Here is an 18,152-nt window from a genome sequence, read left to right on the forward strand (position 1 = left end):
CACATTCCAGGAATAGAAATGTTAAGTGGCCCTATTGTCGTCTACCGTAACTCATCATGATTTAATTCATTGAATGCAGGGCAGAATTTCACCTACTAGTAACTCCCTTTCCTCTGAAAACATGAATCATTTTGATATGAGTGATGTTTTTCATTTATCATGTTCTTGAGAAAACACAAAGTGACCGCCATACTTTGTGCTAAAGTTTCATTTGCTTGGATTGAAGGATTACATACTGATGTTCAACAAATTTTTTTACTGAAATTTTCCCTAAATTCAATGTGATTATGAGTTTCTCTGATCTCTCTTTTTCTGTATGGTTCAGTTATGTCAGCTGCTCCAAAACAGGACTAGGAAATACCCAACTCTTTTTGTACATCAGGTATAATGGCTTCCTAAGATTACTTGTATCTGTAACATGGAACAACATTATGATATTCCATTGCTGCACTTTTGCTAATTTAATATTTAAAACAATACTTTGTGGAAAAACTAAACCACACAGCAAAAAAATCCACACACACTTACAGTCTGACTCTGGACACATCTCTCTCTTTGGTTGGTTGTAGTATCTGTATTGTACCACCAGGGTTGGGTGACTTAAACACCCATTTGATTTCACTACCCAGGGCATCTGCAACACTCAGGAACTGTTCATACTGTTCTGGTAAAACCCAACACAGTAGGGATAATTGACTCTTCCTCAGAGCTGAAAGGAAAAGATAACATCATATCAAGCAATTGATCTTGCTAGAAATAGTTTTTTTTTACACTTGTGTATCAAGTTTACTTTTCATTTTTCCCTTTAAATATTTTTTACAAACTTGTGGATAGTTGTATGTAGACAAATTCTGATTTTAAAGACAGTGAAATATGAAGAATAATCACATTTTCAGCTGTTCTGACCACAAACAAAGTTGACTTGATCCCAGTACAACTGTGATCTGTAGGGATGTTAGAATTTTGGGAGAAAAATGTACAGAGTTAGAATTCTTGATGGGAATCATTCCAGTAGATCTAAAAAGTTTGGGACTCACATGGAAGTCTTCTGGCAGCCGCCATGGTGTGACAAAAGCTATCCTTCCTCCAAAGTGTATTTCTTATACCCGGTATCCGATTTACCTAAGCCCAATAAAAAATGAAGAATTAGGGAAAGTATTTAATAAAAAAAAAGCAGTGAGGGAGTGACAGCTTTGTCCAGTGATGAGGTGTGTGAAAAGCTTGGAGACTGCATACAACTGAGATAAACTGTTTACCTTTTGATGTTGAGTGAGATGGCCGTATGAAGATGGACCGAGGCAAGTGGAACTATCGCCATCTGTAAATGTCATACACAGCAAAACCATCCAGCCTTCCCATTCCGCTGTTTTGGTACTTGACTGCATCTGTTGTACTTGACCTTCATCTTCCTCCACATCATCTGCATGGCAATGAAACAATGTACACAAGTTGTTACTGCTATGATTTCTGATTTATGAATGATATATAGGGACATAAGCTGTAACTTGTGACAAGTTTTTCAGTATTCTGCTTCTGTATATCAACTACCATGTCTGACCCTAATCTGTTTGTCATGATGAAATTTCGAGTATTATTCTTGTCAACACAGCTTGTATGTGTGTAGTGATCATTGTTTATTGTTCACAAATGAATTCTTGTCTGGACTTGAATACAATTTTCAACAATAACAATGGAGATTATACTCATAGAGGTTGTGTTGATATACTTGGCATTAAATTACAGTCTTGGGATAGTGTAGGGAAACCACGAAACAAAAGTTCTGAAAAAAATAGCCAAAAGATACAGCTTATGGAGCTTTAACTATGGCACACATTGGGCTAATAAACTACTGTTGGCTTTTGAGGAAGAAGAAAGTGTCGAGATACATCACCTTAAAAAACCCAGGGAGTTGACAAAATCATGTATTGGTATGTTAGTTGGTACATTTTATTAAATAGTTCTAGTTCATTTTCTTTAAATACATTTTAAGATACTGTACAACCATTCAATGGTCTACATATAGATTTATTTGTATTTGTAAAAGTTGACTATGTTACTATAATAATTTATTGGACAGTACAGTATAAAGATATTAAATATGAACCATGGTGAAAGATCACCCTGTAGACTATTACTAACTCACCTTCTGTGTTACTGTACACTGTATCATTGGTTTCCACCAGTCTTCCAGTAGATTTATAACCAGCAGGTGTCTTCACTGTAAAGCCGTGCTTCCTGAAGGCCTGCTCATAGACCAGGAGATCTCGGTCTATGACGTTGGGCTGACCTTTGACCTGCACTATGCTCTCCACCTTCTCTGATTGGTGCAGTATTTTTGCTTCAATCTGTGGAGACATAAAGTATGTTGGACATAATGTCATTGCTTATTTAAAGTACACTGAATTACACAAATTACTTCCAGGCACAGAATGTTGTTTTGAATATCTTTCACATTCCCGGAATGCTATTAAGTTGCAAAGAAAAATGAAATCGTGGTTACATTGTTTTGAAAACCTGTAATGTTTCAGCATACAAATATTTTAGATTTGTTTTTCTTTCCTGAGGTGATTTTCAGTGAAACTAGAAAAAGGCAATTTGTTTCGATCTGAGTGGCAGTCAGTGAAGATAGCTGAAAGGAACATTTGAAAATATTATGATATCGCTACTGTTTACACAGGATGAAAACATTGCCAGTATTAGTGAATAAATTTCCACCTCCATTTCACAATTGACTGTTTAGACTCATATTTTTTGAACATTTTAAGATGTCACTCTTGTCTACATTTTTTTAAACTTTACTTTGTATTTGTATATTTCCAGTCTAGAATGATGCTAGGTTATATTAATTTCAAACTTTAAAATGCAGTCTAAAAAACTGGCATTTTTCAATGGGGTTTGTATGCTAGACCAAAAGTTCACCAGCTGAATTCTAGACTGGTATCCCCAGTCTTGTGATATCCACATCTTTACAAATATATGACCATGCATAGACTGAGGAATGGAATCCCCGCTGCAGTCTATGATGTTACTGATCACATCTGAGTCATGGCGAGCTGTTGTACATATATCCTTTGAGTACTCCTAGTCTCCAAATATCAAAACTAGCCAAGTGGTTGTCTGAATGCCCAGTTATAATACTTAATGTTACTTTGAAAATTATTTTTCAGAAAATATTCTATCCATCACACACCCTTTATGAGACAATTAGTGCCTGAACCAGCCAACCTCAGAAGTGTGCCCTCAGTTAATACAGAGCTGTGAGAGCAGAAACTTTCATATGCCATATGCACCTCCTTTTCCACCTTTATCCTACATTTGAGGGCATATTTACTGTGTATACATTATTTACAGACATTCCCAATACTCATTTGCTGATAAATGAATAGAAAAATGAAATGAATTCAGACATAATTAGTCTGTGCCTCTGTGCATATACCATCTGAACCAGACTGGCATCTGTTGTTGCATATATTGACAGTAGATTAGAAGATACACTTGGTTACCCATGTATGATTAAGATAATGGAAAACAGATACCAAGTGCTATTAGGTAGTAATTTTCATTCCTTTGTGTTTGTTTATAAGAATATAATTTCATTGAATACAGCACAAATTTCATTGTTGGCATGTGCATATATAGGTTGATACACAATGTACCGGTATATTTGATTGAAAAAAAAAATACATTTGGAATGTGGCGGTAATTATGCCAGTGAAAATTGGTAGGTAAGATAAGTAGTTCTGAACAAATGGGCTTAATAACTTCTGTTGATTGGCCCCAAACAATTCATGTGTAAACATGGGACTTGTGCATATTAATAAAAATATGGCCATCTGTTAACTGGATGAATATGTTCCTATCTGACATGTATGACAGTCCATTGTAAAGAAAGAAACTAATTTCAATTCTTAAAAGCAGTCAAACTCATGCATACATATGCAGTCATGTGATACTTATGAACACTGTAGAGCATGAATACACACATTCTCAAGTGACATCAAGCCAGTAGAAAATTCTATGTCACTTAGGATTGGGTCAAGAAAGACAGACACAATGTCTGTGCATTTGATGGCAATGTTGACAACACAACAAATGTTTTTCACCATGTCTATACCTGTATTAAAGTGGATTAAAATATGAACATTTCAATGTTATAGCAGATCTGTAACAGTATATAACAAATATGAATACCTGTGTTTCTATTGTCTTCAATAGGAAAATGAAATCATATATACATACAAACAACTACGCTACCTCAATAGATAAAATATATGCTTGCTAATGTGTAATTTTAAGTTAAAATAGAGAGTATGTTATGCCGCTGGCAGAAGTATTGACATAACAGTTTATAGTTGCTTACACTATAGAGCTTATGAGGCAGATTAAAATCACAATTTCTGCTTTCTGGAGAGTCAAATGAATACTTTTCAAAACTGAAAACAGTTTAACAACCATTCATAATACGTGGAACGTGACTGTATGCATGTATCGTGACCTACTTTTCAGGGTGAAAGGCAGTTCAAGACGGGTTTACCACAAAAATACTTCATGCTGATACAGAAAAAGTTTTCAAACAGACAACATGCTGATAGAGAGAAAGTTTTCAAGCAGACAAATACTTGATCAGATTTCCAATCATAAGAAGGAACACGTCTTTGCAAATGAAAATGTTAGGGTATGATATCCATACCTGTCTTCAAAGTGATATGTAATTATTATTGAGAGAATGGTCTCAGAACTTTTTAAACATCAGAGTATGTGTACATTACATTATTTATTGGAAACTTTTGATGGCAGAGCTGCATTTAAACTCACTTTATTCCAAGTGTCTGTACTACATCCTGGTTTCTCCTGGACATTTTATTGATAAAGAACTATAAATCCTTTTCTGGATGTGTCTTTTTAAAACTATCACATAGGCTTATCATACCATAATGAGAATCAAGATGCCAACATGACTATTGACCATGTAGAATGCCTGTTGTGAGGAGAAGAAGAACACATCTGACAGGCTGACAGTCCAAATTCTGTAAAAGCAAATACTCCGATAACGTACAGCATTATCAAACTGAGCGCAAAAAGTCTGGGATATTCAAGAAAACTGAAAGTTTCATGCATGTTTGACAGCCAAATGATAATAGTAACCATGACAAAATTTATTGCAATCTGCAGCAGCCTGCAATCCACAGCCCGCAAAACAGTGGCACTGGTTGATTTGAAGAACAGCTAGATCCACATATTCTACACTGGCCCACACTCTTGGCAAAAATCTATCTTCAAACTACACAGTCTACAACAAATTTCTATGATCTGGTTAATCATTGATGTACATGTACATTTATGCACACTAATTGCAATTAAGTTACACCAAATTCCTAATTTCATATTTCTGGCATATGACAGATCCTCTACCCTTTTGTGTTGTTCATGAGGCGTCTTTGAAACACAAGTTTTTGACCTCTATTAAATCCTGTCTTTAAGTGAGATATATACCGGTACATGTACAAAACATTTGAAAAATGCCAGTCTCACTGCTTTGACATATCAGTACAAAGTACTGTACATGATACAGTATCTTGCTCTGTTCCACACACGGAGGTTATACATGTACGAAACAATATACACACATGACTAACATTCTATGAACATGTATCTGTTTTACATTAAACTGAGGATTGTGCAAGTAAATGTTTTGCTTTCTGGACTCCTTGTTTCCCTAAAGGACAGGATCAATGAGTACCATCTCTCATATTATTGTACACAGGTGGAACATTGTTATCATAAATTCACCCTCCCCACCAGCTGCAGTGCTGCAGCTCAAGGTTTTGCCTGGGCATGTGGGTTGGACGGCAAAACCATTGACAAGATATGTTTAAACCAATTCTCTTCTTCATTTGCCGTCCCACCCTCATACCCAGGCAAGACCTCCAGCTACAGCACTGCAGCTACCTCTTGACATGCACAAAAGCCATTTCTTGTACACTGTAATATCATAAATTAAATTTCAAATGTCACAAGTATACTGATTGATTCATATGCAAATCTACATCACGGTGGAATGACATAAAAATATTTTTATGGGTTAATTCATCTCAGCTTTTATTGCAATAACTGAATGTTTTAATAATTCATCAATTTTACTGACATCAAATACCTGACTGCATACTCTGCGCCCTATATGCATCTGTGATAAATAAATATTTTTATTTACAATCCGGGCATAATGAGTTGATGGCTCATGTAAAATGATAATCAATGATGGTTTGGAGACTCATATCGTGCAGAGTTGATAATTCTAATTATTCATTATCCTGGAAATGTGTCAATATTAGGATCTTTTGTTTCACATGCCTTGATAGGTTAAAAACTACAGCGGGAATTATCCAGTTTAGAGCATACTGGTATAGACACATATTGAGTAAACTGTAGAGTGATTATCAGAGAGAGTTTTACATGTAATAAGAGACTGGAAGTAAATGGAACATAAAAATCTTCAAGTTCATCAAGAGCACAACAAAATTTTAGAGCATGAAAATTACTGCATAGCTCAATTTACTTTCCATTAAGGACCTTAAAGAGTGGTTTCATTATAATTAGTGACCTTGCACTTTCTTGATTGATATCACCAACATGTAGTAATTAAAAAGCAGCTTTTCTCACATAATTTGAATTGTAAAAGCAATATTGTGGAGATCAAGAGTTGCAACTGAAAGTGGTGAAGTGTGGTGCAAATTTAAATCTCTCTCCTTCCTTATCAGACAACAGTCTTGTGAAAGAGCCACAACAATCTACCGGTACAAGTGAAGGTATTTTCTCTTGACACCAGGTAATTGGTTCTCTGTCACCAAACATCAAAATATCCGGTTGTGATATTCCTCTGACATTTGACCCTGTCCTGCTATATGTGTACACTATCTATTGACAGCGTAATATCCTAATAACGTGATGGAAATCTATTTTTGTAAACTGGAAATTGCAATTTTAAATCCCATCATCTTTCGATTGGTAAAAACTTAATAGCAAGGTCCCTTGAGGAATTGAATAATCAATTCTGTTGACAGTTTGGTTGTGGCATGGTGATCATTCCTGCCAGTCAAGATTATGGTCATTTTGTATGTTGATGTGGTATTGCGCACGTCAGTGTTTGTAAGCTTCACTTTAGATATTTCACCATTCCCAAATATGAACTCAGGTATTTTCATAAAATACCATACAAAATATCATGTCCCAAAGCAGAAATTTCTTTGTAACTGCCAAATATTGCCAATAACACAATTTGGTATGCAAACAAATGGAAAACGGGTTGTATTGCCAATAACACAATTTGGTATGCAAACAAATGGAAAACGGGTTGTATTGTCTATAGCACAATTTGGTATGCAAACAACTGGTAAAGGTGTCTTATAAACCGGTAGAAGTCCTCTCACCTTTCCAAATGAACAGTAGAACTACATGCAAAGAGCATTGACAAGCCAATTGCTATTTCTAATCTGACATTGCCTGGGGCAGGCTTGGCCCTAATCCCCTCCCCACTTATTGAGAGCCCATGTACATATCAGTGCTCAGCAAATGAGTTTTTAAGGAGAACAATTCAAAATGCTTTAAATCAGTGGAAATGAAAAACGGACAGCGGTTTGTCAATGAGGGAAAATTGCTTACAGCAGCCTGAGGGATACAAATAACACTTTTAATCAGGTTTAGTTTGAGAAACTGCGGGCAGCTTCATTGGTTGATACAACTACATGTATCAAATGCATTATGTCAAATCAGAGCACTGCTGAGCACCTCAAGGCCACGCAAGGCCTTTGATTCTGTTCAGAGGTGACAGTTTTGAAGTTGATGTTGTGCAGCATCCACAAAGAAAGTCGACTGCTGTTCACATTAAGGCTAGAATTAAAGAGATCATATGGCTTCAGAGCTTTGACTTGTAACTTCAATCAGGAAACGATACCAGCCCACTGGCTTTGGAGATAAAAGTTAAAAAGGGAAATGGTTTCAACAGATTTGTCAATGGGATGTGAACTCTGCTCCGGGGATTCACTTTTCTGGATAAAGTAAAGTGTGCATCCTATTCACAAATTTCTTTTTAAACCATTTCCTTCCATAACTTTTACCTTTAACATAATATATATATCTATATATATCTATATCTATATATATCTATATATATATATATATATATATATATATCTATATATATCTATATATATATATATATATATATATATATCTATATCTATCTATCTACTTTTATATCTATCTATCCATCTATATATATATATATATATATATATATATATATATATATGTATATATATATATACTCTATCTGAGGATTGCAAGATGCATGAAACTTAAGTAATAGATTTCATTACTTTGTACTTGAAGTAATCTGTTTTTATATATATATATATATATATATATATATATATATATATATATATTATATGTAGTATATGTACTATGTATTGTATAGAGAGAGACGGAGGCCGTTGTTCACTAGTCTCAAGCATGAGGAGAGTCATACTTTATTCTGCACATGCCCACTACAATAATACGTCACTACATGAATATATAAGCATATATTACACTGCTTCCCCTTTTAAAAGAAAAGTGTTACATGCCTGATTTCTACAAATAAACTACATTGCAAAATCTACAGATCTAATTTCACTACTGGTTTTCTAACTCTATTTGATCTTCTAACTGGTTCAGTAATTCCACTTGGTTTTACTGATGTCTCCTGACTTGGTGTTACTTTGTCAGATTTACTGGTACCATTAACTATAACTGCAGTATTTTCTTTAGGTTTTACTACATTTGGTATTTCAGTCGGATTTGCTCTAGGCATTTCTTTAACTGACTGTGGACTGAAATCCCTTATGTACACCTTTGATTCACTAGCCATTGGTACACTCGTTTGTTTGAACTCTGGTTCACTTTCCTCATAGGTTTTCACCATATGATCTGCATGAACCATTTTAGTCGTGGACCCAATTTTGATGTAATTTCTAGGTCCTTTGACTTCAATTACAGAGCCTAACAACCACTTATCAAGTTTTGACTCAGCTCTGGGGTTTTTCACTCTTACAATATCACCAATTTCAAAATATCTCTCTTGTTTTCTATGACGATCAAACTGCTCTTTTTGTGCATTTTGTTTCTTTTCTACTCGCTTTGCAAGACTGGGTTTTACCAATTGCAATCTAGTACGAAACTGACGTTTGCACATTAACTCAGCTGGACTTACACCTGTTGTACTGTGAGGTGTAATTCTGTATCTAAACAGAAATCTACCAATTCTACATTTCAGAGATAAAGACGCATCTCCTGCTAAGACTTGTTTAGTGAAGGCTTCTTTTACCAGCCTCACTGCTCTCTCAGCAGCGCCGTTAGATGCCGGGTGATATGGAGCTACTTTAATATGCTGAATGCCATTCTTTTTCATAAACAATCCAAATTCATCAGATGTGAACTGTGGACCGTTGTCTGAAACTAACTGCTCAGGTAGACCATGTTCTGCAAAGATTAATCTCAGCTCATCAATAGTACTGTGATTTTCTTCATAGGTTTTACATCTACCCATTTAGAATGACAATCAACAAAAACTAAGAAATAAAATTTCTTGCCTACACAAAAATCAATGTGAACTCTTTGAAAAGGTCTAATTGGCCATACCCACGGATGTAAAGGTAATTTAGCTGGCATTTGTCTTACTCTTGACAAACTGAACATGCTTTCACTTTACTCTCAATATCCGCATCAATATTTGGCCACCATACATGACTACGGGCAAGTGCTTTCATGGCACATACTCCAGGATGTTCCCAATGAAGCTCGTCTAACAACCTTTCACGAAACTTCTTTGGAATCACCACTCGAGTACCCCATAAAATACAACCTTGTTCCGTTGACAATTGATCTCTTCTATGATAAAATGGCTTAAGTGCCTCAGACATATCTTTGAAATAACTGGGCCAACCATTCAATACAAGATCATACACTTTGCTAAGAAGTGGATTAACTTTGGTTTCCTTAGCAATATCATCAGCTAAAACTGGGAAACTCTCATCTATTACGCTAACAGCAAATACACTATCCTCAGCACCTTGTGTGCTTGGACTTGGTAGTCTTGACAACGCATCACAATTTGCGTGTGCTCGCGTGTTACGATACTCTATATCATAGTCATATGCCTGCAGAGTCAGTGCCCATCTTTGCATTCTTGCAGCTGCTATGGTAGGAATACCTGATCTCGGACCTAAGATTGCTAGCAATGGCTTATGGTCCGTAACCAAAGTGAATTTCCTCCCATACAGGAAATCATGGAATTTCTTAACTCCAAATATCAGTGAAAGTGCTTCCCTCTCAATTTGGGCATAGTTACGTTCACTCGGGCTTAGAGTTCTAGAGGCATACGCTATTGGTCTTTCGTCACCATTTTCAAATACATGTGAGAGAACAGCTCCCACACCATAACTTGAAGCATCACAATCTAACTTCAGCTTCTTATTTGGATCATAGTGTACAAGTAAAGTTTCACTACTTAACTTTGCTTTACATTTTTCATACACTTTTTGACATTTTTCAGACCACTTCCAGTCAACTCCTTTCTTTAACAATTCATGGAGTGGCTGTAAAGTTGTGGCTAAATTCGGTAAAAACTGATGGTAATACTGTACCATACCTAGAAATGATCGCAACTGTGCGACATTCTTTGGGATTGGAGCCTGCTTAATTGCTTGCAATGACGATTCTACAGGTCTCAATCCTTCACCACTGTATTCTAAACCCAGATATACAGTACTTGCTTTGACAAATTCACATTTCGATAAATTGACATGAAGATTGTTATCACTTAATCTTCTGAGGACTTCCTCTAAAATATCAAGATTCTCATGAACATTATTTCCTCCAATGAGAATATCATCTTGTTTACATACACATTTCTGAATACCCTGTAAGATACAATCCATCTTACTCTGGAAAATCTTTGGTGCCGACTTCACACCATAAGGTAACTTAGTATAGGCATACAGGCCTTTGTGAGTATTGATGGTTAAGTACTTCCGACTTTCATCATCAACTGACAATTGTGCATACGCATGCGTCAAATCTAATCGTGAAAATACCTTTGACCCTGACAATTGAACATACAAATCTTGAGTAGTTGGCAGAGTACATTGCTCATCCTCAACTACCGGATTAATACTGACTTTATAGTCTCCGCATATTCTCACAGATTTCCCCGATTTGGGAACGACAACAATAGGACTCGCCCATTCAGAGCGGTCTACTTTGACAATTACACCGTTTTCCTCTAACTTTTGTAACTCTGTTTCCACTGCTTCCCTGAGCGCATATGGAACTCTACGAGGTTTATGAAACACAGGCTTGGCGCCTTCTTTCACACGGATGTGAGCTTTGTGCCCACGCATACCATCGTAGCTATCAGAAAACACATTACTGTACTTACGTAAGACTGAATCTAGTTTGTCTTTCGTATTACCGGTCATACAATCACCGCTTTCTTTGCTAGCTTTTTCAGCTACACAATCATGTAAAAATCTTACCCCAATTTAATTTCAACTTTTGCAACCAGTTTCGCCCAAGTAATGTTGGTTTACCAGGGTGATCTACTATTATCAGTGGCAAGTTGACACGCTGACTTTCATAGCTCACTTCGACCGAAATTTCTCCACTAACGGAAATTGTAATGCCAGTGTAGCTTTTCAATTTAATTCCCGACTGTCTCAAAGGAATTTTCCGGAAATTCTTTTCATACTCTGACTTTGACATGATACTGTAGTCAGCTGCCGTGTCTACTTGCATGGACACTGATTTACCATTAACATCCAGTTTTACATAATAACCAGATTTTTCTCCACTTACATTCATATTAATGGAGGACTCAACATGATACACATTACAATTAGAATCATCACTGTCGCTATCTGCTTCAGTGACAGCCTTTACTGATTTTGACTTACCAGACTTCGGCTTTTTACCACTTTTGTTATCTTTGCCCTTTTGTTTCGACTTACAAAATTTCGCAAAATGACCACGTTTAGAACACTTATGACACTCAACATTTTGTGGACAATCTTTAGCCAAATGATTATTTCCACACCTATAACACTGTATAGTCTTAGAAGAGTCACGTTTGCTTACTACTTTACTGATCGTCCCTTTACTTGAAGTGTCCTTCGCCATTTGATTCGACTGGTGCAGTCCCGCTTCCATCGATATCGCGATCTCGCACGCTTCGACGAAACTCAACTCTGAAATGTCTTTCATAGTCATGAAGTGCTGACGAATTTTCGAGTTGTACAGTCCCGTTACAAGTTTGTCCCGCAAAATTCTGCCTTGACAGCACGCCTTGTAGTTACAGTCTCGCAGCTTCTGCTTCAACGCGGTTATGTACGGTAGTCTTGCACCGATTCGCCTGGCTTCTGGTCTCGCTTCAGGAAATGGAAAGCTCCAGCAAGTTCCATCCGCGCTGGATCGTAGTACTTTTCCAAGCACGCCACAATCTCTGCTAGCGATTTGTCTGTTGGTTTTGCTGGCAGGAGTATATCCTCCAACTCGGAGAAAGCCGTTTGACCAATGCAATATAAAAGAGCATCTTTCTTGCTTTCTTCCTCCGTGATGCCGTTGACACGGTAGAACCTCTCCATCCTATTGTAGTAAGACTTGAAAGTACTTTTCGTCTTGTCGAAAGCTTCAGTCGTAGCACGTGTTATTCGGGCGTTGGCCATTATCGCTTGTTTACTTTATCGCTTAAGACAAAGGAATGTACTTGAAAACTTGAACTTTGGGTGACACAGTCTTAAATCTTCAGATTTGCTGAGATTTTTCCCCGACTGCACTGCGTAGAACAACTGTTCAAAGTTTTTCGAGTTACTTTGAAGTTACTTCTCGCTACTGGATCGCTTCCACTGTTCCGATCCTCTGCCCCAAGTTCCGCTCGACGGCGTGGCACTCTTCCTCGCTAACTGCTTGATAGTCCGAATTAAATCTGCCGCTTTTTCTCCGTTCTCCGACCTCGTTTTTGTTCGAAACAACTTACACGTTGCGCGAACAATGCACTTTGCACTCTAAGGTCACTGATGTTTTATCCTCGTCGCCACTTGTAGTATATGTACTATGTATTGTATAGAGAGAGACGGAGGCCGTTGTTCACTAGTCTCAAGCATGAGGAGAGTCATACTTTATTCTGCACATGCCCACTACAATAATACGTCACTACATGAATATATAAGCATATATTACAATATATATATATATATATATATATAATATATATATATATATATATATATATATATATATATATATATATATATATTATATATATATATATATATATACACACACACTGACTTGTGACAGTGAATTAAATTTATTAACTCAACTATGTATTGAATGTTTGAAGGTTGTTGATCACACAACTTTGTTATTAATCACATTTAGAATTTTAGCTTTGATGCACTTTCAGACACAATCAAGGTCTTCTAATGTCAATTAAACAGTATATGTATGCATTAATGTGTATTCATTAATCTATTAATCTTTCACATTTGGTAATTAAATGCTTGAGAGCATCAACAATGACAAGGCAATGCATCTGTCTGCCTTTCTCCCACCTGATCCATGATGTCTTTATTTGAATGATTATCGAGTGCTAGACAACTTTTTTCTCCCAAAAGGTCAAAAGCAACATTAAAACAGCATTAGTACAAGCGATTGAATTGAAAAGTACAGACATCAGCCTTTGTGAGAATGAAACTATGGGAGTGAAAATTGATGAAAGAATAAAATCCACTTCTCTCACAAGCTGCTATATTACAAAGGTATGGTGGTGTTTGGGAATTTTATATCAGTGAATTCCAATTCTCTTTATCTGCATTTCTGTCAGTGTTGGGAGCATACATATACAGTATTTGTATTCATAATAGGCATACTTTACCAGTGATCTATGCTATCAGGTGCTCCTTCAGTAGGAAATCGTTCAAGTATTGGCAAATCTTTGGGGGAACCTAACTTTTAACATGTCTACTTTCACTTTAAAACTACTAAAAGCCGAGCAAAATTTATGCACATCCCGATGTACATTAACGCACCTTCCTTGGCTAACTAGTCGGAGTGATAGCCGTGAGAAGGGCACATAAAATGCTCACCCGTCGGCATAGCGATTAAGACGTTAAATTTACATACTTTTAGACACCTGAATTTTCTCACCTGTTTGTATTGGCGTCCTCGTAAATCTATTTCAAGGAGTCTGAACTCTGTGGTATTTCTCACTTTATATGCTTAGCGTGTACCAGTGCAGTTTATAAAGAGAATTATACCCTGACATAATTCTTCTGAACGCATTCAATATTCAAGGTGCATGTTCTGTATCAACGTGTTAAAATGATGCCGTGGGAAAAGTTTGAATTGAATAAATACACGTACATGATATATTAGTGTGTGTTATCAAAGTTTGAAGTTTGAACGGAAGACAAGTGAAGATGGAGAAATATAAACCTAACCAAATCCTCTGAGCATAGAAAGTGGAATTGGTTACCATGGGGAGGCTGAGCAAATTAAAATAAGCACTGAACAAGTCACATTGGATACATGAAGATCAAACCTTAGTTCATATGTTGAGCCTCATTATCAAGCGTGGTTTTCTTCACCACAATCATCAAAGGATACAGAAGTAGATAAAAAAGTTTTGGAAAACATTTTGTGCGTAAGTTTGTATGTTTCTTTAGAATTTCATGAGGTGATGATGCATGTAAGAGGGAATTTAACATCATTTTGTTTAAATATGACAGTGCTAGAGCTGGCCTCAGAGGTATAGAGCACTGCACAAATTTACCTTGAATGTAGTGTATGCTAACAAATTTCTAGTTGTACGATCAGACAAAATGAAGGTCCTGCCATGAAATTTAACTTCTGAAAATACCGTGTTTTCAATTTGTCCTTACAAGAGGTAAAGCATGAGAGTCACCAAACAAGTTTTGAAAGACAATGATTTTGAAAGATTGGTACATTTTGTGGAACCAGCATTTTGCAATTGTTACAATGACTTTCATGTGAAAGAACATGATTATTTCTTATCATTCTGTCAACTTGATTGCACTTAGTTCCTGCAAGAAAAGCCTTTTTTTATGATCTAACACAAAGCATATTGGTACTTAAAGACTGAGATTTCGATTAAATATTTCTTGATACACTTTGATCAAAAGAAAGAAGAGCAAATCTTGGTCAAATTTATAAACATGTATATTTAGGCCAAAAAGGACAAAAGTTGGGTAAGATAATCTGAGTTTTTCAAATGTGATGGCACCTTAAGGAAGATTGGAAATTTCTGTGGAAAACAATGGACAATTTACGGTAGGCAAAATCATGGTAATGGCAACTTTATTTCTTGTGAGTCTAGCAGTTGATAATCTCATCAGGATAGTCAAGAGACACATCACTAAGTAGATGCAGCCTTGGTAGCAGCAATTACCTAGATATTGGGAAAGGGCACCATATAGAAATAGGAAATTCATCCCTCCATAAATCTACATACCATTGCCCTAGCTAGCTGTGTCCACACTTACTATGATTAGTTTGGGTTCTTGTCAAATACAGCCCATACACAACACATGTGTGCAGTGGTCTGCACTAGAATTACTCAATTCTACTCTAATAAATTGCATCACTGACTAAATGTCAGAATTCATGCCACCCTTTAAGACAGAATGCTGAACTGTTTTCATGCTCATTACCTTTCACAAGATCAATAGGTGTGCTCTGTCAAAGAAAGTCTCTAAATCTATGTTTCTATTTGTAAACTTTATCATAATGATTGAAAAAGGGCAACGACTGCTTCAAACACCATTAAAAAGTAATTCTTCTTGATAGATTTGTGTACAAGTTTTTCTATTTTTGTGAAAAATAACTTCAATATTCTTTGACACCGAGAACATTTGGAAAGATTGCAATTGCATCCATGTTCAGGTTAAATATCAATCAAATATTGCTGGAATTAAATCAATTTCATGACCTTTTTGAAGGTAAGAATATGCATTTTTCCCAATAAAAGAATGAATTATGCATCTATTACTGTTACTCAATTATTATAAAGTGGGGGAGTAACAAATTACAAGTAATTTGCATGTTATACACCAGAAACTAAAGTTACAGATTACCAGTATTGTACAGCACATACAGATATAGTATAGTATACAAGTTTTGTATTCTTTACCAGAAATATTGGTTGCATTCTATGAATTCAGATCTTGTGGTGAACCACGCTGTAAAAATATACTAAAACAACATAAACGAGATCAGTTCATAATTCCTTGATGTATTTTCTTTGTGTAAAGATCCATTTCCACCAAAAGGCATGTTATTTTGTACAAGAAATTTTTCACTCTGAGTGTGACGTGCTTGCATAGGTATGATTTACAATACAGCCTCCTCCTTCAGCTTGGGATCAATGTGTGACCCCTCCCCTGCCCTTGGGTGCAATTGAACGTGAAGTAGGCAAATTAAAATTTTGAAAAAAAAAAGACGGCAACAGTTCTTCAGGTCAGGGTATAGGAGACAGGTGAAGGATTGGTTTGCATATCAATGCAAAAAATACCCATCATTGATTCCAGAAAAACATTTTTCACACAGTTTCTGAATTCAGTCCTGGCAATTCTGATGATTTACACGCGTGGCAAATCACCTCATTCCACTGGTAAGTCTACTTTTTGCAGACTCATGACCAGAGGTCTGATAGATTGCTGTAGGAACGTAAATTGTTCCCTCACTGTCCATATATCCTGATAGTTTCTGTGTACTGCAGGAGCTGGTTTCAATTCATTTCCATTAATATACAGCTTGCCTCTGACATTTGACATTTCCGGATGCTTGGTTAGCACTCTTACCTGTGGGCAAGTATTCCTTATATTTGCAGGTACATCATGTATGCTTGAGTTCCTTGTGCTCTTAATGATGGGACGCATAGAGTACATAAATTTGCATCATACTTTGGTACACAAAAGCACTGCCATGTACAATTCATCATAATCTAGTGATGTCAACAAGGGCACAATCACTTGTGACTACTTTACTTATGATCACAATTCAGCTGGAATACTCATTTTTAATCAATGAATACATGTACCCCAGTCTAAAACCAAATAGTTATTTTTTCACTGGTAATAAATTATGACACATATGTTATTTATAATTTCGCTATGACATTTACAGTTTGTAGCAATTTACCTTTGGGACAATTCCCTGACATGTGGATGCACCACAAACTGTGTGATGTTATTAGTTTAAACGGATAATTGCTGTAACATTTTAAAATATTTTCATCATTTTTTTTTTTGTTTCTCCATGTACACCTTCAGTCCTGTGTCTTTAGTGTATTCGAATACAGAGAATAAGCCTTCGAAACTCATTGTATTGTGTACAATATCTAATGTTAATTGAGAAATCAATTCTACCGGTAGTCAGAACTAACATGAAATTCAGCCGGCAACATGTACCTCGACTAGACACTACAAATAGAGTACATATACAGTGAAACCTGTCTAAACCGAACCCTTTTCCCAGTCCCATTCCAACAGAACTCTATGTTAAAAGGACCTCTATAAACCAGACACCTCTCCATACCAAACAGTTTGCTCAATCCCTGAGTTTTTGTCAACATGTTGAACAGTCATGAACCTTTCACTATGATACCCAGAATGCAACGTGAAAATGTCTTTCGCACATAGAACAACAATACTGGAGCATACATCAAAAGTTACAGCAAAAGGAACATCAACTGTCTGTAAGCTAGTACTGGTATGACCAACATACCGGTACAACAGTTGTCTGTGGCTATAGTTCAAACATTATTCATAGAATGTACTAGGACTCTTTTAATTATGTAACGATGTAAAGTATCACAACTTTCTTTGAATTATCCACTTTTCAACAGATAAAATTGTGAGCTCTCGGCTTTTATCTCACAAAGTCCCTTCTCTCCAAGTCTCAATTCTGTCCTTGTTTCATCAGCTTGGAGAATATTTATTTCAGTATAGCACGATGAAAACAACTTTTGATAACCTTCGTGTATCACTTCAACAGTTTATGCAGCAACTGACCATAGTTCACAGAGATGACGTCTTTTT

The 18,152-nt window shown here is 36.2% G+C and overlaps 1 protein-coding gene across 1 annotated transcript in view; it reads right to left on the reverse strand.

The window, feature by feature from the left end:
• LOC139135368 (cadherin-like and PC-esterase domain-containing protein 1) overlaps positions 1-18,152 on the reverse strand; it is a 50,870-nt gene that overhangs the window by 20,584 nt on the left and 12,134 nt on the right. Inside the window, exons 2-5 of the mRNA XM_070702730.1 lie at positions 2,144-2,345; positions 1,257-1,420; positions 1,038-1,122; positions 529-709 (exon numbers count right to left, since the gene is read on the reverse strand). Of these exons, the coding sequence (XP_070558831.1) occupies positions 529-709; positions 1,038-1,122; positions 1,257-1,420; positions 2,144-2,345 (632 nt within the window). The remainder of the gene's footprint in view (positions 1-528; positions 710-1,037; positions 1,123-1,256; positions 1,421-2,143; positions 2,346-18,152) is intronic.

Source organism: Ptychodera flava, chromosome 6, assembly GCF_041260155.1.
Source record: "Ptychodera flava strain L36383 chromosome 6, AS_Pfla_20210202, whole genome shotgun sequence".
NCBI classification, from domain to species: domain Eukaryota; kingdom Metazoa; phylum Hemichordata; class Enteropneusta; family Ptychoderidae; genus Ptychodera; species Ptychodera flava.